Genomic DNA, 25,060 nt, shown 5'->3' on the forward strand with positions numbered 1-25,060 from the left:
GCACGAGTTTTAATGCATATTTGGAAAAGTAAGAGAGATAGAAAGAAAAAGTTTTTAAAGTATTGTTAGCGAAGAATGAGTCTCACCTCCTAAGAGAAAAATGAGTTTCTAAAATTAGAAAGTCCATACTTTTTAGAGACGGACTAAAAAGAAAACAGTTCATATTTTTCAAAGACAGGCAAAAAAGAAAATAGTTCATACTTTTTAGGGATGGAGGAAGTAATTTATTTTTATTTTGTTTTCATTTTATTTTAATAAATATTAGTATTTTATTAAATTCGTGTTCAAAAGACACTATTGAAATAATATAGGACGATACTAGAATTGTTTAAGAAACATGAAGAGCGAGAGAGAACAAATGGGTCAAGTGACTCAAGTCTCCAAGCCTTCATTATCATTCGATCTTCATCATATTTATCATATATCAAAATTAAATTATTCTAGCTAGATTTTTTAGGTGAACGATTATAACTTTATTTTAGTCAATTATTGTAACACTCCGATATTTTCTATTTTTTTTATTTGTTTTTAAAAGGACGTCGTTTGTGCACCTGAAAATTTTTCACCTTTGTTTCTTTTATCGAGAGAAAGATTTTACTTCTAGGACAAACAATTATTCTCTCCTAGACCAATCTAAAGCCACTTGATATGAGCCAAAAACATATTTTTATTCTTTCTTCTGAAACCCAATCACGAAGAGAATGAAAACCGCAGATTTCTCCCCTCAACTTTCAGTTACTAGATTTTTGGCCATAATCTTCTGCATCGCTGAAAAATAGGAATAAAGCTCTTTATCAAACCCCAAACTACAAGCTGTGGTATTTATATGCGTAATTCACGCCTCCCACAGTTGGCAAGTTAAAAGATATCAGAGCAAGAGTGTAGAGGCAGCGAGAGCAGATAGGGATAAGAGAATGTAGGCGGCAAGTTGCTTCTTGTTGGATAAAATTGGGAAAATTCCCGAGCCGTTTACAGGCAGTACTCTAACTATTACAACCGAAAAGCAATACAAATACAACTGAAACGGAAATTACAACGAAAATAGAAAATTACAGTACTAACTATAAGTCGAGTCGAGGAAAGCCCTCTTTCCGCAAGACAAATTACGCCTCGGCTAGTGCTCACGGATTGGCGTAGTGTCCCCAAAGATAAAACGACTTCGTCCTAGAGAGTAGAAGCACCTCAAACTCTCTAGGCACCGGCGAACTTTCGGAGTTTCGAGAATTGAGGAGACTATGCTCCTAAATGGCTAAATGAGAGAACTAGTTTAGAGAATTGTGATCTTGATCTTGTTATTATCTCTCCTTCAACCCCCACACATATATATAGGCTTAGGAAAGATAAGTGGTGATCATTTTTGATTTTACTACTTAAGAGATAGTTATCAAATTGATAACTAAGTTGGTTATCAAATTGACAACTAAGTACTTAAGAAGCTTCTAACTTAATCAACTTGATAACTAAGTAGTTATCAAAAAAATTGATAATTCCAACAATCCCCCACATTGGTTAGAGCTTCACAAGCTCAAACCAACATCTTAGTCACACCTCTATCGGAGGAATGAATATGAATGTATGCAGACGCTAGCCTCAATTCTCAAGAAATAATATTGCATTTGAAATGGTAGCTTGGGGCTTTGAACCTTCCATAGTCAATACGATCGGGCATACTGGCGGCCTGGTGGACGTGATGCCTTGAACCATTCCTCCTTGGTGTATACCGAGACAATAGTATTGACACAATATTGTTTACAAACTCGTCAGTTCTCACGTTTGTGTCCTTTTCTGGCCATGGAACACCACTTTGGATTCATAAGTGATTTTACACATTTTGAAGCGGCCCTCACTTCTCACTTACATAGGTGATTCTTTCTCGAGTATCCTGCTATACTCTACCTCCTAGAGGTTTCCAATAATCATTAAAAGTTAAAGACTTAACCTCTTACCACGTGCAGGTTACAACACTCAATGCTTTCTAAGGAATGGGCGAAGACTAAGTTCTTCTGAGTGTTACGACTAGATTCGTATAGCTTCGTTTTCCCATTGAACCAAGCCCATGAGATCTCCAATCGTATGGTTGGGTTACCACTATAATCATCTTTTAGATGTGGTTTTCAACCCCATTCCTTCTAGCAGCTTAAGCATTTGATCACGACATAACCCTTTGGTTAATGGATCTGCTAAGTTATCTTTTGACTTTACATAATCAACTGAGATAACACCACTCGTGATCAATTGCCTCACGGTATTGTGCCTTCGACGTATATGTCGAGATTTTCCGTTATACAAACTATTATGTGCTCTCCCTATAGCCGCTTGGCTATCACAGTGTATCACTACTGTGGGCACTGGCTTCTTCCAACATGGGATGCCTTCTAGGAAGTTTCTAAGCCACTCGGCTTCTTCCCCTGCTTTATCTAGAGCGATAAATTCAGATTCCATGGTGGATCGAGCTATACAGGTTTGTTTCGTGGACTTCCACGAAACAGCTCCACCCCCCACAGTGAACACATACCCACTTGTCGAAAATGAGTCTTTTGAATCAGAAATCCAATTTGCATCACAGTACCCTTCAAGTACTTGGGGATATCTGGTGTAACGCAGCCCAAAGTTGAGAGTATACTTCAAGTATCTCAAAACTCTACGAAGAGCTTTCCAATGTTCGTTACTTGGATTGCTCGTAAATCGACTCAACATGTTCACTGGACATGCAAGATCAGGTCGGGTGCAGCTTGTGATAAACATCAAACTCCCTATGATCCTTGCATATTCTTCTTGAGCAATAGGCTCACCCGTGTGCACGCTCAAATGCACATTAGGGTCCAATGGAGTCTTAGCTGGCTCACAATCAAATGAGCGGAACTTCTTGAGCACTTTCTCAGCGTAGTGAGATTGTGTCAAAGTAATTGCCTCGTGATCTCTTACAATCTTGATTCCAAGAATCACATCAGCTAGACCCATATCTTTCATGTCGAAATTTCTTTTCAACATATTTTTCGTCTCGTTGATAATGCGATTATTACTGCCCATAATCAACATATCGTCTACATAAAGACACAATAATAAACTCATTATCTGTGTTTTTAATATAAACACACTTATCACACTCGTTGATAGTAAATCCATTTGACAACATCACTTTGTCAAACTTCAAGTGCCATTGCAATGGCGCTTGCTTTAATCCATATAGAGACCTCACTAGTTTGCATACCTTCCTTTCTTGGCCAGGTACAACAAACCCTTCAGGTTGCTCCATATATATCTCTTCTTCCAATTCACCGTTCAGAAATGCAGTTTTCACATCCATTTGATGAATCTCAAGATTGTGCAATGAAGCAATCGCAAGAAGCATCCGAATAGAAGTGATTCTCGTAACCGGTGAATAGGTATCAAAGAAGTCATATCCTTCTTTCTGCTTAAAGCCTTTCACGACTAAACGAGCTTTGTACTTATCAATAGTACCATCAGCTTTATATTTCCTTCTCAGGATCCACTTGCACCCTAAAGGCTTACAACCTTCTGGCAAGTCCACTAACACCCATGTGTTATTTCTCATAATTGATTCAATTTCACTATTGATCGCTTCTAGCCAGAATGGTGCATCTGGGCCAGACAGAGCTTCTGCTAGTGACTTTGGCTCATCGTCCAACATAAAAGTAATAAAGTCGGGGCCAAAGGTCTTTGCAACTCTAGCTCTTTTGCTACGTCTTGGTTCTTCATTCTCAATACTTGGATTCGTCCTTTCCAGAGAATGAGAACTAGTAGCTTCTTCCACCATTCTTTCACTAGAACGTTCCTCTTGCTTCTTACAAGGATAAACATTCTCAAAGAATATAGCATTCCTTGATTCCATGGTCGTTCCTTCAGCTATGTCAGGCACAGCCGACTTATGGACCAAGAAACGATAGGCGTAGCTATTGAGTGCGTAACCAATAAAGATACAATCGACAGTTTTGGGGCCAATTGCAACTTGTTTTGGAAGAGGCACTTCAACCTTCGCTAAACATCCTCAGACTTTGAGGTATGAATACGATGGTTTCTTTCCTTTCCACAACTCGTAAGGAGTCACATCTCTACCTTTAAGTGGAGTTTTATTCAAGATATAATTTGCTGTTAACACAGCATCCCCCCACATGTTCTGGGGTAACCCTGAATTAATCAAGAGAGCATTCATCATCTCTTTCAATGTTCGATTTTTGCGTTCAGCAACGCCATTCGACTGGGGAGAATAAGGAGCCGTAGTTTGGTGAATTATACCACTCGCATGACATAATTCTGCAAACGGGGCTACATATTCGCCTCCTCTATCACTTCGAACACACTTAATTTGACAACTAAGTTGATTTTCGGCTTCATTTTTGAAGTCTTTAAACGCTTCAATTGCCTTATCTTTACCTCTTAACAGATAAAGGTAACAATACCTTGTGCAATCATCAATAAATGTGATAAAATATTTTTTACCACCTCTAGTTTGCACAACTTTCAAATCGCATACATCAGTATGGATCAACTCTAGAGGTTTCGTGCTCCGCTCTACCGAGTGAAACGACAGCTTAGTCATTTTAGCTTCAACACACACCTCACATCTTTCAAGTGAGTTGAATTTGTTGACTTTTAGTAAATCGAGATTCACTAATCTTTTTATAGCATTTAAATTTACATGTCCCAATCTACAATGCCATAAATCGGAGCACTCAAGCAAGTAAGAAGATGCATCATTTTCATTACTTGATAATTTCGGAGTGCGGCGCACAACCGTTACATTTAGTTTGAACAAACCATTGGAAAGATAACCTTTTCCAAGGAAAGTACCAAACTTAGTCAATACAAACTTGTCAGACATAAAAACTAACTTGAAACCATGACTAACAAGTAGGCTACCCGAAACCAGGTTCTTCCGGATGTCTGGGACATGCAGCACATCCTTCAGTTTCAGCTCATGACCAGACGTCATCTTGAGCTTCACTTCTCCCAAGCCGATAGCTTCAGATGAGTTTTGGTTGCCCATGTGAAGCTTCTTCCCTTCGACTTGTTTGTATGTTGAAAACTGATTTCGATCTGAGCAGACATGTACAGTCGATCCAGTGTCGATAAACCAAGACTTTGGGTTATCTACATGGTTCACTTCAGAGACCACGGCCGCCAAGTCATCCTCATCGAAGTTCTTCTCGACCAGGTTCAGATCTTTCTTGGCTTTCTTTTTCTTGGGTTTTCGGCAGTCCTTCGCCATATGACCCGATTTGTCACAGTTATAGCAGTTGCCTTCAAACTTTCGGGCAACTGCCTTCCCTTTCCCTTTATCTTTCTCATTCGGGCGGGGACGTTTTGAGGATCTTCCTCGCTCTATCAGATTTGCCTTTGAGTCTTCCGAGCTTCCCGGCTTCTGATGATAGCGCCTGTTGTCCTCTTCGACACGAAGACGAACAATCAGGTCTTCAGGCTTCATCTCCTTCCGTTTGTGCTTCAGATAATTTTTAAAATCTGTCCAACACGGAGGAAGTTTCTCAATCATTGCCGCAACAATGAACTGATATGGTAAGACCATTCCTTCAGCGTGGACATCATGGATTATGATTTGCAGCTCTTCGGCTTGCGCCACCACTGAACGAGAGTCCACCATCTTGTAGTCCAAAAATTTTGCAACTACATACTTTTTTGTACCGGCGTCCTCGACGCGGTACTTCTTGTCAAGAGCCTCCCACAATTCTTTTGAGGTCTTAGTCCATGCGAAGATAGAATAAAGACTATCCTCTAAGCAGTTCAGGACGTAATTCTTGCACAAGAAATCGCCTTGATGCCAAGCATCATAGGCATTCCGGACATGGAAGTCCGTCTCTTCCTCAGATACGACTGGCGCATCTTCCGTGAGGAAGTTGGCAACACCTAACGTAGTTAGGTAGAACAACATCTTTTGTTGCCAACGTTTAAATTCAGAGCCCTTAAATTTCTCTGGCTTATTGGCCTGAGGCATCACCCTCGAGGTCGAAACAGGTGTCAACACCGATGTTTTGGCAGCAGAAAAAGTAGATCCATTTTGTTGGTGTTCGTTTCCTCCAGCTCCATGGTTTCCGTCCATCGTAACTTCGGCCGACATCACCTAGAGTACGACTAATTTGTCTTGCGACTGTTGGATAAAATTGGGAAAATTCCCGAGCCGTTTACAGGCAGTACTCTAACTATTACAACCGAAAAGCAATACAAATACAACTGAAACGGAAATTACAACGAAAATAGAAAATTACAGTACTAACTATAAGTCGAGTCGAGGAAAGCCCTCTTTCCGCAAGACAAGTTACGCCTCGGCTAGTGCTCACGGATTGGCGTAGTGTCCCCAAAGATAAAACGACTTCGTCCTAGAGAGTAGAAGCACCTCAAACTCTCTAGGCACCGGCGAACTTTCGGAGTTTCGAGAATTGAGGAGACTATGCTCCTAAATGGCTAAATGAGAGAACTAGTTTAGAGAATTGTGATCTTGATCTTGTTATTATCTCTCCTTCAACCCCCACACATATATATAGGCTTAGGAAAGATAAGTGGTGATCATTTTTTATTTTACTACTTAAGAGATAGTTATCAAATTGATAACTAAGTTGGTTATCAAATTGACAACTAAGTACTTAAGAAGCTTCTAACTTAATCAACTTGATAACTAAGTAGTTATCAAATTGATAATTCCAACACTTCTGAATTGAGAGGGAGAGAGAGGTTGATAGACAATGAGCCGGCGGTGGCTGGACCTAGGCGAACAGCAGCAGCGGCGGTGGCATTCCTCAACCGAACAGCTATAGAAAAGGGGACACAGAGACAGCGTTGCATCTAGCGAACAGCGGCGCTGCGTTGTGACCGAGGGAAAAGAGAGAGGATGCGAGGCGGCGAAAAGGAGAATTCAAATTCAGAAATTAAACAAACAAGATTGGGGAAGTAGCGACCACGGAGAGCGGCGACGGAGGGGCGTGAGGCGGCACCGACTTTTAGAACGAGGGAGATGAGATCTGCTGTATTGGGTGAATTGGAGAAATGGTAGAGAAGGAGGGAGAGATAGGTGATGCTGTCAATTTATGAGAAGAGGGAGAATTGGAGTTCTCTAATGTTTTTGAGGATTCTCAGTTTCTGGGAGTATAGAGGGAGACGACTTGGTGCTATACTTCGTATTGAGCGAGGGAGAGACGGCGTTGGCTGCCGAAATCTTTGGTGGTCTCATTAATCCAGATTTTAGACGGCGGCGACTTCTGTCTTGCACCACGATCGAGCAGCAGCACGAAGGCGGGTCGACGGAGGCGACTGGTTGAGGTGGTGCGAAGAGAGAGACGGCTGGAGAGAGAGCTTGGGCGAGAGTGAAAGATGACGGACGTAAATTTTAAAGTTGAGAAGGGGACCTAAGGGCATAAATAACCTCGTCCCGGCCCCAAGTCCCGCCACGTCATCATTCCTCTACAGTTGAAGCTCAAGCCCCAACTGCTCTAACCCTGCAGGTCACAACCCAGGCCGCAACTAATAAATGACACTATTCACAACTTCAACCTATTTTACACGTAAAATAAAAAAAACACCGGAAATTTATAACACGGAAAATTTCATTTATAACACGAGAATTTCATTTTTAATATAAAAACAATAAATTATAACCTAAAAAATATAAAAAAAATAGAATATTAAAAAAAAATCAAAAAAAATTACAAATGTGCATCACGTCGCCCCTCTCCTTCTTCTTCCTCTCCCCCTCTCTCTTCTTCCTCTTCCAAAATGTAAAAATTCAGAAAAATAATTGCAAATCTGCAGCACGTCGCCGCCCCTCTTCTTCATCTTCCTCCCTCTTCTTCCTCTTCCAATTTTTGGCAAAAATTCCTTCTTCCATCACGGCCCCTCTCCGATTAACGCGCTGGGCCGGGCCGCGGGACGGTCACCAGGCCGGGAACGCGGCCCAGGGACCGGCCCAGGCCGTGCTGCTCTTCCGTGTAACGCGTGGGACGGGCCGGGACTTGCAATTTGCGGCCCGACCCATAGCGTTAAAGATGCTCTCAAATCCCATTTTGGGATTTCACGTATGGTGAGAAAAAGAAGAAAGGTGGCCTTGTTTTATTTAAATGTTTTAGGCAATATAAATTAATTTATAGATTTGGATTGGGCCTATTGTTTTAGGAAAGGAGATGGATTGGAGTACATTAAATCAAAGGGTGACTCTATGCATGCTTCTCAAGAATGGAATGGGATGGAACACAAGTTAAGGCTTTAAACGAATGAGGTGGGCTTTCGAACTAAAGTATTTTCAAGAGCTTTCGTTTTAATATATCGGTTTGAGCATCATGTTATGTGCGATTTATTTATTATATTTATTCCAATGATGAGGCGAGATATGTGATCAAAGTGAAAGTGTTGTTCCGCATGTTATGTGGTGCTATGTGTTGATTTATTGAGTGATATTATAAATTGTTTGACTCTGTTGATGTGATGTGAATTGATGCTCGACCTTGACAGAAAAGTGATTTGTGTTTCAAATACGTTTTTGAGGAAAATAAAGTTTGCAAAGGGAATGTTTATGTCATGTCATGTTTTTGTTTTGAGAAATGTCTATCTGTTTGTTTAGCAAGGGAGTTGTCCCTACTAGACCTATTGAAATCGAATTCGGGTCTGACTAGGGAGTGAGTTCCTACTCAGGCTAGTGTACACCAATGGGGATCGTGAGCCGTCTTTTGGGTCAGCCGGTCGAGTGATTGAGTTTGCGGCCACATTCTCGTTTCATATTATGTTGTTGATGTTGATGAGATTGATGTTGATATTGATGATTGCTTAGTGGGGAGTGAGTCTCTACTATGAGTTTAATCGAATTCAGGGCCTAGCAAGGGTGCGTCCCTACTCGGACTAGTGTACACGATGAGGACCGTGAGTCATCGAACGGGTTGGCCGGTTTTCGTGCTTCATGGAAAGTGGGCCCTTACACGGCACCCTAAGGAATAGATATGGCAGTTTCTTAAATAATTCGAGGAAAAATGGTTGTGTTTTGAAATGATGAGGAAAAATGATTTGAGGATGAGTAGAAAGTTTGTGTTTGAGATATTTTTAGTGTTTCGGGCCTTTTCAAGTTAAAACCCCGAGGTCACTCAATGGTGGCATGATATAACTGTTTTAATAAAATTATTTTGGCATGTGTCCACTGAGTGCATCAAGTACTCAGCCCTGCATTTCTTTTTAAAAATGTGCAGGTTGAGCGTGACGGGTGTGGTGGGTGTTGAGCAAGACCGTTGAAGAAATTTAAGTGTGTAGAATGTGTCATGTCTTCACACGTGGCATATTCATTCTCTCAAATGCTTCCGTTGAGTAGTTGTCCTTTTGAGTTCTTGTATCGCTGAGATAATATTCATTTTTTAGTTGCTGGTTGTTGAGATACTCTGATTTTATTCGTGTTATTCCCATTTGTTTCGAGTTTTGGTCGAGTTGTGTTGTTTTCCCCTTTCTTCCCCGCTTCTTTAATCCTCCCCTAATAGCGATCAACCGTGTTTTCTATCCTTAGAAAATGCGGGCATGACAATTATATACCCATTTCCTTTACGGACATGAGACTCCTTGTTATTATAAATTAAACTAATTTAACCTCACACATGAAAAGATTTACTTCCGGATTTGAGAATCTCTACAATTTAAACAATTTTGTGTTTCGGAAGCCTTCATAGGCATTCAACCATTCACCTTCTTCATGCAAATATATGTAGAGATGTCTATACTTCTCATATATATTGTTTGTTTTACTTTAAGTATATCTTTTATATTTTTATGTTGGTTGCGTTGAATCTTTATTTAACGGATCACATAAGTGGAGTACATTAACCAACTTTTCCATTATGGTCTGTCTATGTAAGGAAAAAGCAAGGTAGATATAAGTTTCTAGTCTTTTACCGTTGTTTAATTGCTTCGTTTTATCATTAAGCCCAAGAAAATGGAAAAGGGCTGTCCAAGCTCGATAATAAATCTCCTACTCGCACGAGATAACTATCTATCAAATCGATTGGATATTGAATAACTTAAATCCCTCCCTCTCATATTACTCTTACTTTTTAATTTAGATCGTTAATTTGAGATTGAATTTTTATGTAATTAAATTAGTATTTTAATGTAGTGTTCGGTTTCCAAGATAAAATAATATCAAGATATAATCTAGGATTGAAATGTGATATTACTTTAGTCATAGGGGGTTAGCTATGACTAATTATCCCATGATTATCCATCTAGGATTGAGTTGTGAGATTGAATCTCATGAACCAAACACACTACATATTTAATCCCGAGATACAATCTTGCAAACCGAACACACCATAAGTGTAATGAGAGATCACTTAATAATATAATACTTAATTAAATATAATATATTAATTAAATACCACTAAAAAACATCAAATTTACCAAAGGAAATTTCCTTCTTTAATTTCAACTTTTCCGTCGGTAATATTGTAGTGTGAATTGTTCGAGACGAGCCAAAATTATAAAGTGCTAATAGCACGGGACAAAGGGAGTAGTACATTTATACTCCTACATACATTATAACATTATCATATAAATGATTTATCTTTTTACATTCTATCTATAAAATAATTTGAGTAGCAGTATGTTAGTAAATAGTAGTGTAGTAATCAATAATGCCATAAAATATTTTTTGGACGTTATTGTTATGAATGAAACAAGCACGTGTAAGGATTATGGGCTGAAGATAAAACATAATCTTGGATAGTATACATCGAAAAGGAACGACGAAAGAGACATATATTCTTGTGCATATTAGTAAGATGTGTCCATGTTTGCAATGGACTTCTTGCATAGGAAATCTAACCGGATAGACTCAATCGAATTCAGGTTGCAACCAATGGCAGAATTGTCTTCGATAAATAAATTCTACACAGTTATATGACACGTTTAAAAAGTAAAAATAAACAAACATAAATTTTTAAAAATCTGTATTGTCCTAATATGTTTGCCATTCTATTTAATTTAGAGCTATTTCTAAGATAGGATCCGCTAGCATCAACAAAACAAACAAATCGACACGTCACATTATTTCGTTGATAACAAGAATAAACCAAGAATGCACCAATTACAATGTTCCCTCTTTTACCTTAAAATAAATAAATACTAATAGTGTAAGTACCAAGAGTGCGTCCATAATCATCATTTTGATATGTCCAATGAGACATGCATTATGCATACTCACCTCTTAGACATTCTTTCATTACAATTTTTCAGTTTTGTATTTTCTATATGTTTTGTTCAAGATATTTTGAATTTTTTTTCAACAAGGTCGTACTACTTTTTTTACTCTAAGACATTTTTAATTTTTATTTAGCATTCAAATAGACAATAAGCAATCCAAATTTCACAATATAATACTTTCTCAATTTGAAGATAGTTAATCAATTCTATTGAGCATGAGTTTTTAAAAAATACTAATATTGAAATATAATAAAAAGTTTTTTTTTAAAAAAATAACTCAATAATAATAATAATAATAATAATAATAATGAAATACAATTCAGTTATTGTGGGGCAAAATATTATATTCCATCTAGAAATTAAGCATGAATCGCATACCGGTGTGGGCCCCACGGATACGCACATACACACATTCCGTATTATGGATAATACTATACCCCACGGATACGTCACACAAAAACACACAGGATTATATATTTATATAAAGCAGAGCATCAATTTAATGGTGAATTATAGTAGTACTCTCATACAAATTCTCAAGAGAATCTCACATCCATAAAAACCGAAAGAGAAATCCTGAATGAGAGTGCCCGCGGCGGCGACGCTGATATTCACCTACGGCACTCTGAAGCAGGGCTTCCCTCATCTCCACCCTGCACCCCCTCCCCCTCGTCTACACGCCCACGCCCACGGGAGGCGATGTGGCGGAGGAGAGGCGATCGGCCTCAGCATCTTACTTTTCTGGACCAAATTGCCCTCTTTCTTTCCTCTTCCGCTGCTAGCTGACTCCACTCCGAGTTTCTGTTTCTTTTCATTCTTTAATATTTTATGAACCCAATGTATAATAATTATGCAAAGAAACAGATATCAATTTATGATCTGCTATTCTACCGAAATGCAAATTGTCAAATACACCTCAAATATGCCATCAATATGATTTAGATGATGAAATTTATGGAATCAATTAGAGAATAAGTAGAATAGTATATTCTGAGTTGGAAGAGTGGGACTCATGTTTTAAGTTTTAAGTAAATTCCTATATAAACTTTGAAATTATATCCATAACTTTATTATTGCTAGAGGAACAATTCTTTATCACTTTTTTTAGTTCTAACATGTAACATTTTTATCTAATTACTTAGACTTAAAGAGAAATGATAATTTGTTGAGGCAGTCCAACTTTTTATGTAGATTTTTCTATTCTATTATTGTACACAAATTTCGTACTTAGTAGTGGATAATGGGCTGGTCGAAAACCCCTGCATGCACGTAGTTCGGGGATGCAAATTTAGAAAAAGAAATCGTGGAAATCTCTCTCTCTCTCTCTCTCTCTTCGCCAACAGACAGACTAAAAGGTCCTTTAAAGACCGGATGATATTTTGAACCATTTTTTTTTCAAAAAGTGGTCTTACATCAAGAAGTTTAGTAGTATTAAAGTTTTGAGAACCACATTTGATGCAATTTCAAAATTTAGGCACCAACTCTTAACATACACCATCACTTGACAATTTTCATTAAATGAACGAAGTGCGGAGTTGAAGCCTAAATTGTAAAGAAAACTAAATAACTTTAGTTTAGGGCACTAAATCAAAATGTGAAGGCGGATAAAAAGTAATCTGTGAGAGAAAAAAATTTCATATCACAAAGAGTCATGAGGCTACTATACTCTACTTATATACAACCAGCCGTTTAGGACTGTTGGAGTTGCAAACTGAAGAAACGAAAAATAAAATACCTAGCAAAATTATAGTTTAATCCTGTCTGTACCAATCAGCATTATGATTTTCCCCAACACTATCTAATTGTCTCTCAATTTTCCAAATAGAAACCTTGAAGAGGTATTCACATGTTTCCTCTGAGACAAGACCTGCTGCTCACTTTTGGCCTCCACCTCCTTCTCTGGGAAGGGAAAAGACAGAGAAAGGGAAAGGGATGCTGATACATCCTCCTCTGCCTTCTTCTTCCTCGCCTCTTCCAGAATACGTTCATCGTGTAATTTACGATCTATTTTTCTAAGAAATAGCGGCTCAATGCCCAAACTCTGTGGTTTTCTTTCAGCCCCTAAAGCAAGCTCTAGATTCGGTGCTTTGTCACTAAGCCCATCATCATCCAGTAGATGTGTTTTCCAGGGATTGGGTGGCTGCGATTGCACAGGGAAGAAGAACTTTTCACCATGCCCATGTTCATAGTATTTAGGGATAGACCCAAGATCAGATTCACCATCTTGACTCTGCAGTGCATACGAGACCGTAGGAACATGATTTACCTATGACACAAAACCATCACCAATACAAGTCTAAGATAAAATTATATTGCCATGTATACATATAGTAAGTGTTCGTCTGTGTGTACTTACTTTTTCAAGTGTTCTGACAGTATCATTATGCATATTAGCATTTCCGGGTGATGCATAACCAGTTCCAGAAGAAAGATCATCATTTCCTGATGATGACGGTCCACGAAGCACCGGTTCTTTATGGCTAAAGAGCCATTTGTCGGGCTCCACATTTAGGTCTGTAATGCACCTGTCAACCTCCATGGGCAGTTCTGCATCTCTTGATAGATCTATAGCATCCATTCGTAACTTTAACTCATCTAGATGACCTGTTTTCTCCGATATAACTCCTTCACATGTGCGGTCCTTAGGCATGCTAGCCACTGATTCGCAGGAATCATGTAGTGAATACGGATTGTCAAGTGGAGTTTTAGTTTCCATTAGCGTTTGGTCCCTTCCAGCTTCAAGGCCCGTCACAGCAACAGGGGGGCAGCACCCTGAACTGATGGCATTTTCCTGTTGGAAATAATATAAATGCCAGCAGAATAAAGCTTAGTAAACATCAGCCAAGCAAAACAAACAAAGTCAAAACCTTTCACTACCATGAACAAACAAAGAGCAGAAAAAATAGGCTAATTTAGACTACAGCACTAACCAAGGAAAGACAATGTCTGAAGCCAGAAAAAAAAAACTTCGGAACTTAAAAAAGGGAACAAGAGGAAGGAAAATGTGTATGAAGGTGGGTAGGTACATAATGGTACGTCAGATAAATATGAAGTCTGCCACAGTATGATCATTTAATAGTTTTCAATCTAGGCCAGCCGCATGATATCAATTGTTCCAAAAAAATGAACAGTACCTGATAAGAACCCCACCCTCCACATTGCTTTGGACCATCACCTTTTTCTGTAGATGCCGAACTAGAACTTAGCCCATGTCCAAGCTGATCCGGAAGAGATATATTCATACCAACATCTCTTTTAACAACACTGGGTACATCCTGTAACTCTTCTGAAGCAGGCACTTTAAGCCCTGGATGTCTATCTTGGCTTGCATTATCAGAGATAGGCGTGAGTGAGCATCTATTTTCAGGCAAAGACATTATTGGGGGAGGAATATCTCGAGGTGCAATTGTGGATTCAGGCATTTTCTGGGGGTTAGGTTCTTTCTTTCCTCTGAAAACACCCCAAAGGAAGAATAACATATTCCACCCTGCATGTAAATGAAGAAAAAATAAATTACTGTGGCTTGCAACATCACACTCACATAAGAGTAGAAGCATGAGTCAGTGACTATTACATTCAATGTTCTACGGCATAAACATCTAACTAGGTTTCTAATATCACAACTTTATGTTAAATAACACTAAAGGACAATAGCAATGGTGTAAGCCAGTATCATTGTAGTTCACATTGTCTGGCTGACACCTAACACAGGCACATCTGACCAATCCATTCTTAAGAACTTCCAAGTCACACCATATTAGAAGAAGTGCTCAATCATTACAGAGGCAACTCCCTGAATGAGAAATGTGATATCATATAGATGTATCAATTATGACAAAACATATGAGATCATTTCACCTTATATCAAAATCAATGTTCAATACAAGGGCAATCAAACACAGGCACAGGTAAAGGAAAGGTCATACTACAATGTATGAGCAGGTGTTCCACTTACACTGCAAAAGTGCAAATTGAGAAGAAAAAAGAGATAGTTTCTCCACTTACGTTGCAATTTAACAGGAAGCTGATTAGAAGGAAATATGAGGAGCTCAACACCGTTGATATTTCCTCTGAGAGCAAGGTCATTCTTCATCATATTATCCAATAAAACTTTGTAAATTTTCTCGTAACTGTACCATTAAAGAGGCAAACTTTTAGATATAAATGGCAATACCAATCAAAATAATACTATATTATTTGTGAGTGTAAGGTAAACAACAAGATATTACCTCTGAAGATCTTTAGCAAAAAAGAAAAGGGCTATGTTATCGTCTCCAACACCATTTTTCTGAAACTGGGCAGGCCAGGTGCTTGCGCGAGGAACTTCATAGAGTATAATTCTGTTATTAAATTTGTTTGCAGCTTCAGCAACTTTAGGTGAAGCGCATGTAGATAGATGAGCTTGGATTCCATCCCACAAATCAAATGTTTGACCACTTCGACAAATCTCAAAACTTCCCCTGCACATACAGAGCACACAGCTCTCAGGATGATGGAGAATATGAAACTACCGAAGCTTTTCTGGAGGTAAACAATCAAAATAAATTAGTGAGAGATAAGTGCATACTGCCAAATATATTCATGCTCAGGGATTGCTACGGATTTCAACAAGAGAGGCATTACTGCTGGAACATTACTGAGTGCATCCCTCGAGGAAATGGCAACATGGACACCATCTCGAACTCCAGAAGAAGCACCCTCCGCACGAACCAGCAAGGGCTGCTTTATGCAATTGGGAGTTTCCTCTTTAAGAGGGTCAGAAGTAGGTTTCCGAGATATTGGAGGACACTCAGCTAGCTCCGCGTCAGAAGATAGTTTTCTACTTTTGGCACTTGACATGTGGTCTATATGAGAAGCTACATGAGCCAACATTGGAGCAGATGACTGATCAGATTGACCAGAAGCTCTATGCTTCCTGTAGACTCCTGGTTTCCTCAGAACAGCAGCTTCAATTGCAGCTTTCAGGTTGTCACTTTCATCTCTTGAGGACCTCATAGATGGTGGGCCCAAGCGGCTTCCAGAATATTCCCTAGGTCGATCAGCAGAATTTGCTAAATCCTTAGACTGAACCAATCCATCAGATACACCTTCACTAGCACTAATAGACAACTTTTCAGAAACATCACGTGATGCAGGATCCTGCTTCAAGCTAGTATAATTATATTTTTGTTCAGTATTATTAGCTCCATTGGCAGAAGAAACCACAGGAATACTATGGCCATGTTTTGATGGTCTCTTAAATTCACCTGGTTATACAAATATTAAAAAATCATGAAGTAAATATATAAGTAGTAGTTCAAAGGACAAAAAGGCTGTATCAGAAACCAACTGAGAAAGCTGAAATCTAACTCTACCTGTAGTACTGGGTAAATCTGCATTCCTTCGAGATGCAAGACTAAATGACCTTGATAATGCTGTTGATTTACCATCAGTGTGTACTTGCTTCACCTCCTGGTGATTGGTTGGGGAGGCAAGTGAAGATGATTCTGCCCTGAAGGATGGTCTTTTATCAATTCGTGATGTCGAACTCATGGAAGCACCCATCACTGAATTATTTGATGGATGTTCTGTTCTGAATGAGCGCTGCCTTTCAAATGCACTCCTCTCTTTTGTATTTTTAACGTCATGGATGTTAGATGATCTAGGAGATAACATCTTTATTTTTGATTCAAAACGATTGGAATTTGTAGATCTAAATGACATAGATTTGCCTATAGATCTGACAACATCCTCTTTAAGACGGAAAGAACCATGTTCCTTAGCTGATTTCTGCCTCTGAATAACAACTTGATCTACGAGCTTGGTCTTTGGTTTTGAATTCAGAGAATGGAAAGAATTAGATTTTGAGAAATTACCTGCAAGGACGGAAATAAATTGTCAATAATCTAGGACTAGGAACTGAGATGATTGCCAGTAGAAACCTCTCATGAAAGACTAACTTAACATGGTCAGATTACACTTCCACTCAATGGCAAACTTCGTAAGACAAAGAAGAAGGCTTGGCCAAATACGCATTATTACCTCGTAAATTGAGCCCTCGTGCATCTAAAGAAGGCTTGGCCAATTCTGTAACATCATTAGCTGGGATTGTGTCTAAAGTAGAACGATTTGGAGACCGTAGTCTACCCTTATCCAAGTTTTTTAAAGAACTCATGCGAGAAAGAACAGCTTGTTTGGAATTGGACGACTTTGGCGACCTAACTGTCGACTCAAGGGCAGGCTTTTTTGCAATAGAAGAAACTTCAGCATCTTCGTCATCTCGAAGCCTTTTAGAAGGATTTTTTGTTGAACTTTTTGTTCTGCGTCCCTCAACATCAGAGTTGTTTAAGTTTTCACTTACTCGACCAGATGAATTATTTTTCTCATTTTCATACACACTTCCAATCTTTTCTTGCTTTCCTTTTCCTGCCAGCTCCAGTGTATTGCATTCTTCACAAAGCCATTCACCTTCAGGGAGTTTCTCCAGCATTTCCCGCATACAGTACCTGGAAAACAAGAATGATTTCAAATGCACAATTTTGCAAAATCACATGGTTAAAATCTCTTAGGAATCCAAATACTTACGTGTGTTCTGCTCCATCAGTGCACCGAGAGCATATAGCAAGCAAATCCTCCCTCCCCGCATCCCCACAGATATCACAGACTTTCACCTATTCATCAGAAAAAAAAATTAACAGACACATGTATGAAAAGAATTAATTACATGAGGAAATTGTATATGGTGCAATATCTTGCTTATAAACAACTCAAATCTTCAACATTCTTCATATATGCATATACCAGTAGAAAAATCAGCAGCAGCATCTTGTCGACATTAAGTGATACTTAACTTTTTCAAAATAAAAGGAATAATAGCAATATTGGGACCGGATTTTAATCATCAAGTGCTTAGAATTATCTTAAATCAATTTGGAAATTTAAGCTCTAGAAATGGTCAGCAGAAAAATAACCATGTAACTGAACACAAGTGCTAGTCCACCCCACATATATTTAGTTTCATGATCTCCAGGCTTCATGAACTCAAAAAGACTCCGAAGTATTTATTAGTTTACTAAATATCAAAGGGGGTGTCAGACTCAGTCCATAATGAGTCATGCTTGTACAAACTATAGGTTTATTACTTATTAGAGAGATCCCGGAAATATGATCATTTTTGTTGTTCCATATATATGAGTAGAATTAATACCATCAAAACATAATGATTGGCCAGATTATCAAATTATTGAAACAGGACTGTATACCACTTTCTTACATCTTGTTCCACCATATCTGAGTCATCACTCTCATCAGCAGGATGAGGGTCAATCTCCATGTCATCATTCTTCTCTGTGGGGTTCAAATTCATTTTTGGAGGATCACGACAAACATCATCAGAAGCCACGCCATTAGGTGATGATGAATTTAAATGCTCATTTGAACCCTTCAATGACTCTACTTTAGTATCTGAAGGCCCATCACCCTTTACATTTACTGGGTTTTCTTCATGTGGTAAGTTCTTACCATTGGAAGCTTCAGAGGTATTCCGAACCTTCTGTATGTCAGTAGCATCATCAGTGCTTTTTCTAAGATAAGTTCCTACTGTGCCTGAATTTTGCGAATATGTCCCTGTTTGTGAGCTACTAGGTGACATCTTCCTAAAAATTTCTCCGCCGTTCTGCTTATTACACTTATTCCCACTATCTTCCGTATCAGATTTTCTATTCAACTGTTCGTCAGTTCCACTGACACATGACAAGCAATCATCATGACCTTCTGGAGATCTCCGGCCATCGGATGCATTGGAAGTCCTTGAAGAAGCCTTACCTGCTGCATTTTCAGAAAAGGAATCAGCAGTTGAATCCATGCCTCCAACAGTGCTCAGTATGCTTAATTGCCCAGTTTCAGTATTCCCAGCACAGGTTTCTCCACCATGCTCATTGTTTGATTTCAGTAGAGCCTTATTAATATGAAAGCAGGAAGAGCAAGGAGCAGAGCACACGTTGCATGACCAAGGCTTCCCTAAATGGTCCTTTGAGCTTCTACTGGAGCAATGGCTGCTATTTTCAGATGTCACCTAACCAATTAACAAATCAATAAAATGAGTTAACTTTAGAGCATGAATTAAGCCAGAACAATTGTGTGCTGGAAGCATCGGAGGAGAAAGTAGGATCATAAAATCAAAATGCAGTGCACAGCTGACATCTAGCACATTTATTGATTCAACTGCTAACGTGAAGTATATAGATGCACCATTGTCATCAACATCAAATGAAAAGAATTATGAAGCATTTAAAGTATTTATCAGCATTCTGAGAGAGAGACCCAGAAGATGTGTAACCGCACATGCCAAATGAGATAAAACATGTACTCTTCGAATAACATTCAAAGAGCTCTAATTCTCATCACAAATCTTCAAAAAGCTTAATACGATGAGCTATCTTAGACCATCACAGTAATAAAAAATAAAAAAGATGAGCATTATATGATAATTTAGGGCAACTATGAAGAGGAAGAGCAAGACAGAAGTGCAAAAGAGGCAAATGCAACAGGACATGATGCAAAGAAGTGTTTACCGGATATTATCTCACCATATTGGTCAGTGAGTCACAATTTGCTTCATCACTTGGTCCTAGCATCCTAACGTTTCCTCTCAATACAGGGGTAATCTGACGAACACATAAAAATACAATAATGAAAACTAAAGTTCCAACCGCTAGCACAGTGAAACTAACACTGCCAGAGCATATATATTTACATAATGCACCAAAGACTCCGTCAGCACAACTATACTTAAGTGGCGTAACAGGTTCTATACACTTGTCAAATTATAACTATTCTAGGTAAGGCATGCATTCGTGTGTAGAGATAAATCCAGTGCCCAAAAATCTGCAAGTTCATCACATATCTCATTTAAATCAAACAATCGAATGAATCAAAACAGAAACTTGAGACAACCACAGCAATGAGCGTGCCAGAGATTTGCAAAATAAGTAATTAAAAAAAGGAAATCAAAATGTGAGGAATCAAGTGAACCCTAAAAGGTTAGGTTTCAAAAAGGATATAAAAAAAACATGCCTGCGGCTGAGATAGAGTGGGAGTGACATCGCATGTATCTTGGAGAGTCCGCTGCCTCCGATTTCTCATCGACGGGTTGCCCCGGGTCGATCAAGCATTAATTATCCGAGCAATTATCGAAATCGGGCAAAGCTCAAGCGATAATAAACTAGGCCAAATTCAGGAAATAGAAATTGTTTGCCTCTCAATTACTGTCTGATGATTAACTGATTAATAGCGGAAATTGGATTGGAATTAGAGAGCTTGGAGTGGATAAATCGAAAATCATTCACTGGAATTCACATATATAATTAAAAGATCTGGAAAAAATCCCCAATAAAGAAACTTGTGGGATTTGCTGCAACGAGAATGTTTGCCGGATTCAAAAGGAAATATATGAGGAGAGTTTACTACTGAAGGCATGTATCGGCTTTTGATGGTTTTGGCAGTGTTGCCGAGTTTCAACAAGTTCTTCCTCTCTCTCTTTCCGAAATATTTCTCTCTCTACAAAAAAATATAGATTACACAATCTTTCCTTATATTTCCACCTCTCTTTCTCCTCCTCTTACTCTATATATATAGGAGTATAAAATAAATTAAAACACTCGTATATAATTGTGGGCAGCTAATATTCTGGAAAATGATGCGGATTGAATTAGAAGCTAAAATAATCAGATTTCGTTTGGTAAATGGAATATATTCTTTCATGTATATTTCCAAGATTCTTTTATTTATCGCGTGTTAAAATGAACAATAGTATAAGTGTTAAAATTATATAGGAGTATATATTTTCTTGAAGGCTATGGCAATAGCATTTAATAAATTAATCCTTTTTTCTTAACTAGAATTCCATAGCCGTAAGAATGGGTAAAGGTTATCTATCATGTCAACAGCAAGATTGCGTGACTAACGCAGCCCATGGCCTCTCACACGTGCAATTTGTGTGGCACGTGATCCATCAGCCCTCCCTACCCTGCGCTATTACGAATATACCCTCTAAGCGCATTCACACTATTCATCAGTTAACTAGCTGTTAGAACATCCCCAATGCAGCCTTAGTTAAGCTATGCTCTTGCCGTCGGCACAGTTGCGCACCTTGTACACGGTTGCGTTTGTGACGTTGCCACGGATGTGCTCTTAACTAAAAACCGTTCTCTTTCGGTGGGTGGCACGCGCGGGACAGGCGGTGACTCCGAATAATCTGAAAATAAAATATATACCACCAACAAGATTGCGTGACAACATACCACCAATTGGAACCCTTAGATTTAAGATCATTGATGGTTTGGCGAATTTTTGATGGTGAAGAATGCTGGAAAATATAGATCACGACACAGAGAATTTACGTGGTTCGATTTACTGAAGTAAATCTACGTCCACGGGAAGAAGGGAGGGCAAGATTGTATTGCTTGATCTGGGATTACAGCTTACAACACAGACTTGCTATATGATATTTTATCTCTAGAGAGCTTAACCTTTTTCTATCAGATCTAAGTTCTATTTATATATTGAACTAAGATCGTGGCTTGCATCACCACCCTAAGTCGTGGATGTCGTCTAGGTCATGGCCTAAGATCGTGGATGTAGCGTAGGTCATGGCCTACGATCGTGGCCTGAGTTGACACCACGTGGTAGTGGGTGTGTTGGAAGTTGTGGAAATCCTGTATGGGTCCACTAACTCCTTGTTCGGTCGAATACTGAGACCGAACTGCTTTGGTTGCCGATCTGAGAGTAGAGCTTGATGCCGACCTGAGAGCAGAGCTTGATTGGTTGGCTTTTACCGAGCTGTAGGCTGAGGCCGAACTCTTTGGTAATGCCGAACTCATACTCTTCCTTGGGCTTTGGGCTGATGGGCCGTCATTGCTGTTGGGCTTTTACCGAGCTGTAGGCTGAGGCCGAACTCTTTGGTAATGCCGAACTCATACTCTTCCTTGGGCTTTGGGCTGATGGGCCGTCATTGCTGTTGGGCTTGTTTAGTACGCACCCCATCACTACCCCCCCCGAAGGGCGAAGTGAATCACTTCGGCGAAGTGAGTCACTTCGGCATTCTGGATAAAGGCAAGGGGGAGGCTGATGTCAGGGGACGTGCCTTGCACGTGACCGCATTAAATGCGACAGTAAAATCCGGCCGTTGAATCCTGAAAAGGTGGGATTCGAAACGGTGCGACGATTTTGAAATCTTCGCCGAATCTGATAAATACCTCCTTTCTTCATCATTGAAGCACTTTTGCGACTGCTTCTTCTGCACTCTATCTCCTTTGCGTAAAAATTTCTTTCCGCTTTCAAGAATTTCTTCAGAATTTCTTCAGATTTTGCGAAGAGTAAGAACCATGTCTTCTTCTTCTTCTTCTGAGTTAGGTAGCGGTAGGAAAGGGGGCAAGGGGTCTTCTAGCCGGAAAGAGTCCGGGGAGAAGACTGTAGAATACTTTCACAGCGTCTTGAGTAAGGACACCGTGATATCTCTACACGAAAAATATCTTCTTCCCGGGGGGAAGGCGGTGGTTCCCGACGATGATCATAGGGCTAACGACCCGCCGGAGGGTTATGCCACCGTTTACGAAGCCTGCTTAGAATGCGGGCTTCGTTTCCCTCTTCCCCCACCTTTTGTAGAGCTTCTTGATTTTTTTCAACTCCCTTTAGGTCAGGTGACTCCGAATTCTTGGAGGCACTTGTCGGCTTTTGCTGCCGAACTCCGTAGGCTAGATAAGGATCTGTCTCTGCGGGCAATCCTTAATTTTTTCCAGTTTAAAAGGAAGGGATCTTGGTTTTACTTGATCCCCTTACAGCCTTTTAGGGCCTTCTGCAAAACCAAGTGGCCGAAATGGCAAAACCGTTTCTTTTTTTATAATAGGACTTCGGCTCCGGGCTTTCCTTGGAGAGGGCCGAAGTCCGTGATTCCTCATCCTCGGTTAGAACCGTTGGCCGAGCTCGAGGGCGAGCTCAATAAGATTCCTATGATTAGGAAACAGTACTCGGAAACTGAGCTCGTCAAGGGCGACCTCGTGTTCAATATCTCGTCTTCGGACGAAGAAACTGAGGGTGAGGATTTCTTTTTTATGCTTTACTGCTTTAGCGGCGAAAACTAACCTTGCTTTCTTGCTTTTTGGCAGTGTACATGCTGAATAAGATGAGCCGCAAATCCTCCGAGCTTAAGGAGCCGGAGAAAGAGAAGGCTACCAGCTCGGCGCCTGATGCCGAGAAGAATCCGAAGAGGCAAAAAACCTCTTCGGATCCGAAGAAGCCGGAGTCGACTTCGGCAAAGGGGAAGGGGAAGACCCAGAAGCCCCCGAGAGCGCCAGAGAAAGACGTGGTCTTGGCGCCTCCTTTGGAACATATCTGTGAGCCGTTTTTATGGCCCACGGACTTCGCCGAGGTGAATTCTCTTCTTGATTTTCTGGCCTTGCTTTTTTCCTGTATTTTTTGTGGCCCCTTTGTTGACTTTTTTCTTTATCCATTTTCAGAGGAACGATATGCTCTCCAAGCTCGTCGCCGTCGAACTCTCCAAAGCGTCCAATGACTATGCTGAGATGCAGAGGAAGTTGGCGGCTGCTTGTCATCGGGCCGAACAGGCTGAGGCCAACTTTGAGAAAGCCAGAGCTGCTAGGATTTCGGCCCAAGATGAAGCTCAGTTTGCCAAAAACCAGCTCGTCATCCAGCGAGAGCAGACGAAACGGAGGGATGCTGCCGCCGTGGTTGCCCAAGGGGAGGTTCTCCGTGCTTTCGCGGAGAAACTCTTTCTGAGCAACCAATTTTCAGCCTTTGTCGGTGATCTGCTGAAACTGATGACCGATAAAGCCGAGCAGGGTCCTGAAGTCATCCTGCCGCTGTACGGCCGAGAGATAGCAGCTCGGCTTCAGAGTCTGCCGGTGCTTGAGGAGCTTGCTTCGTCCTCGGTCCTGCTTTCTGCAGACCAAGTTCGTAGTTGCCGAGCTGACCGCGATGAGAACATGGAGGCTATCTTTGCCTCCATAGGGTCAGTTTCACCCGCTCCAATTTTCCATGGAGAGGGTGATACCGAGCAGCATGAGCGGCAGACCGGCGATGAGCAGGCCGAGCAGGAGGCGCAGCAGATCGGCTACGGTGGCGCCGAGCAGGCTGGGGAGAGCAGGGAGGCCGAGGCTGAAGCTGAAGCAGACAAGGAGAAGGAAGCTGAACCTCACCGAGAAGGCGGAGACGAAGCTAGCGGAGTATGATTTCGTCTTCCTTCTCTTAGTTTAGTTTCTTCCTTCTTGTAAAACGGCCTTGAAGCCCTTGTGTAGAAAAAAATTTTTCTTATGAATGAAAAAATTCTTCTTTCTGCTCTTGTGTCTTCGTATAGCCTTTCGTACTCTCTTACTCCTGTTGTGGTTTACTACCTGCTCGGTAAGCTGAAATGCCAAACTGACGTAGCTGCTTTGTATTCTTAACTCTCAAGGAGCTGGAGGTACTTCACTGGAAGCGGCTGTACTCTTCGGCTTTAGACGAAGCTGAGAAAAGAGCTATAACTGACCAGATGAAGAATGACGAACTCTTGGCTCGTTCAATGAAGCTGGAGGCCGATAATAAGGACTTAGAGTCCGAAAAGAAGGATCTGGAGGCCGAGCTGAACACTGCCGTCGCTGAGAGGACTGCGTATGAGGATTTCATCTGCAGGCGTGGGGGAATGACCATCTCTGAAGTTCAGGAACGAGTTGACGAACTGTGGGAGGAATATCATGTACTCCGGAGGAACAATGCGCTGGAGAGCTCGGCTTGCCAACAAGTCGTGAAATCATTGCGGCGCTGGGCTTCTCGGTACGACATAGTTCTTTCCCGGCGTCCCTCAATTGAGAGATTCCTCAGGCATTTCCCG

General features: G+C 40.3%; 1 protein-coding gene across 3 annotated transcripts; it reads right to left on the reverse strand.

Annotated features, from left to right (window-relative positions):
- Nucleotides 1-12,808: 12,808 nt before the first annotated feature.
- Nucleotides 12,809-20,778, reverse strand: LOC121798375 (dentin sialophosphoprotein-like). 3 transcript variants are annotated; one of them, XM_042197342.1, is made up of 12 exons: nucleotides 20,251-20,778; nucleotides 19,764-19,841; nucleotides 18,449-19,249; nucleotides 17,761-17,846; nucleotides 17,218-17,681; nucleotides 16,551-17,051; nucleotides 15,764-16,442; nucleotides 15,426-15,656; nucleotides 15,202-15,326; nucleotides 14,331-14,683; nucleotides 13,553-13,987; nucleotides 12,809-13,462 (listed from the first exon to the last, which is right to left on the reverse strand). In XM_042197342.1, the coding sequence occupies exons 1-12, from the start codon at nucleotides 20,317-20,319 to the stop codon at nucleotides 12,995-12,997; spliced, it is 4,290 nt and encodes a 1,429-aa protein (XP_042053276.1). In that variant the 5' UTR covers nucleotides 20,320-20,778; the 3' UTR covers nucleotides 12,809-12,994. The 3 variants fall into 3 exon arrangements, with proteins under 3 accessions (XP_042053276.1, XP_042053277.1, XP_042053278.1); XM_042197343.1 differs by lacking the exon at nucleotides 19,764-19,841; XM_042197344.1 differs by lacking the exon at nucleotides 20,251-20,778 and having other exon boundaries at nucleotides 19,749-19,844.
- Nucleotides 20,779-25,060: the final 4,282 nt, after the last annotated feature.

The sequence above is a fragment of the Salvia splendens genome, chromosome 4 (assembly GCF_004379255.2).
Source record: "Salvia splendens isolate huo1 chromosome 4, SspV2, whole genome shotgun sequence".
In the NCBI taxonomy this organism is placed as follows: Eukaryota; Viridiplantae; Streptophyta; class Magnoliopsida; order Lamiales; family Lamiaceae; genus Salvia; species Salvia splendens.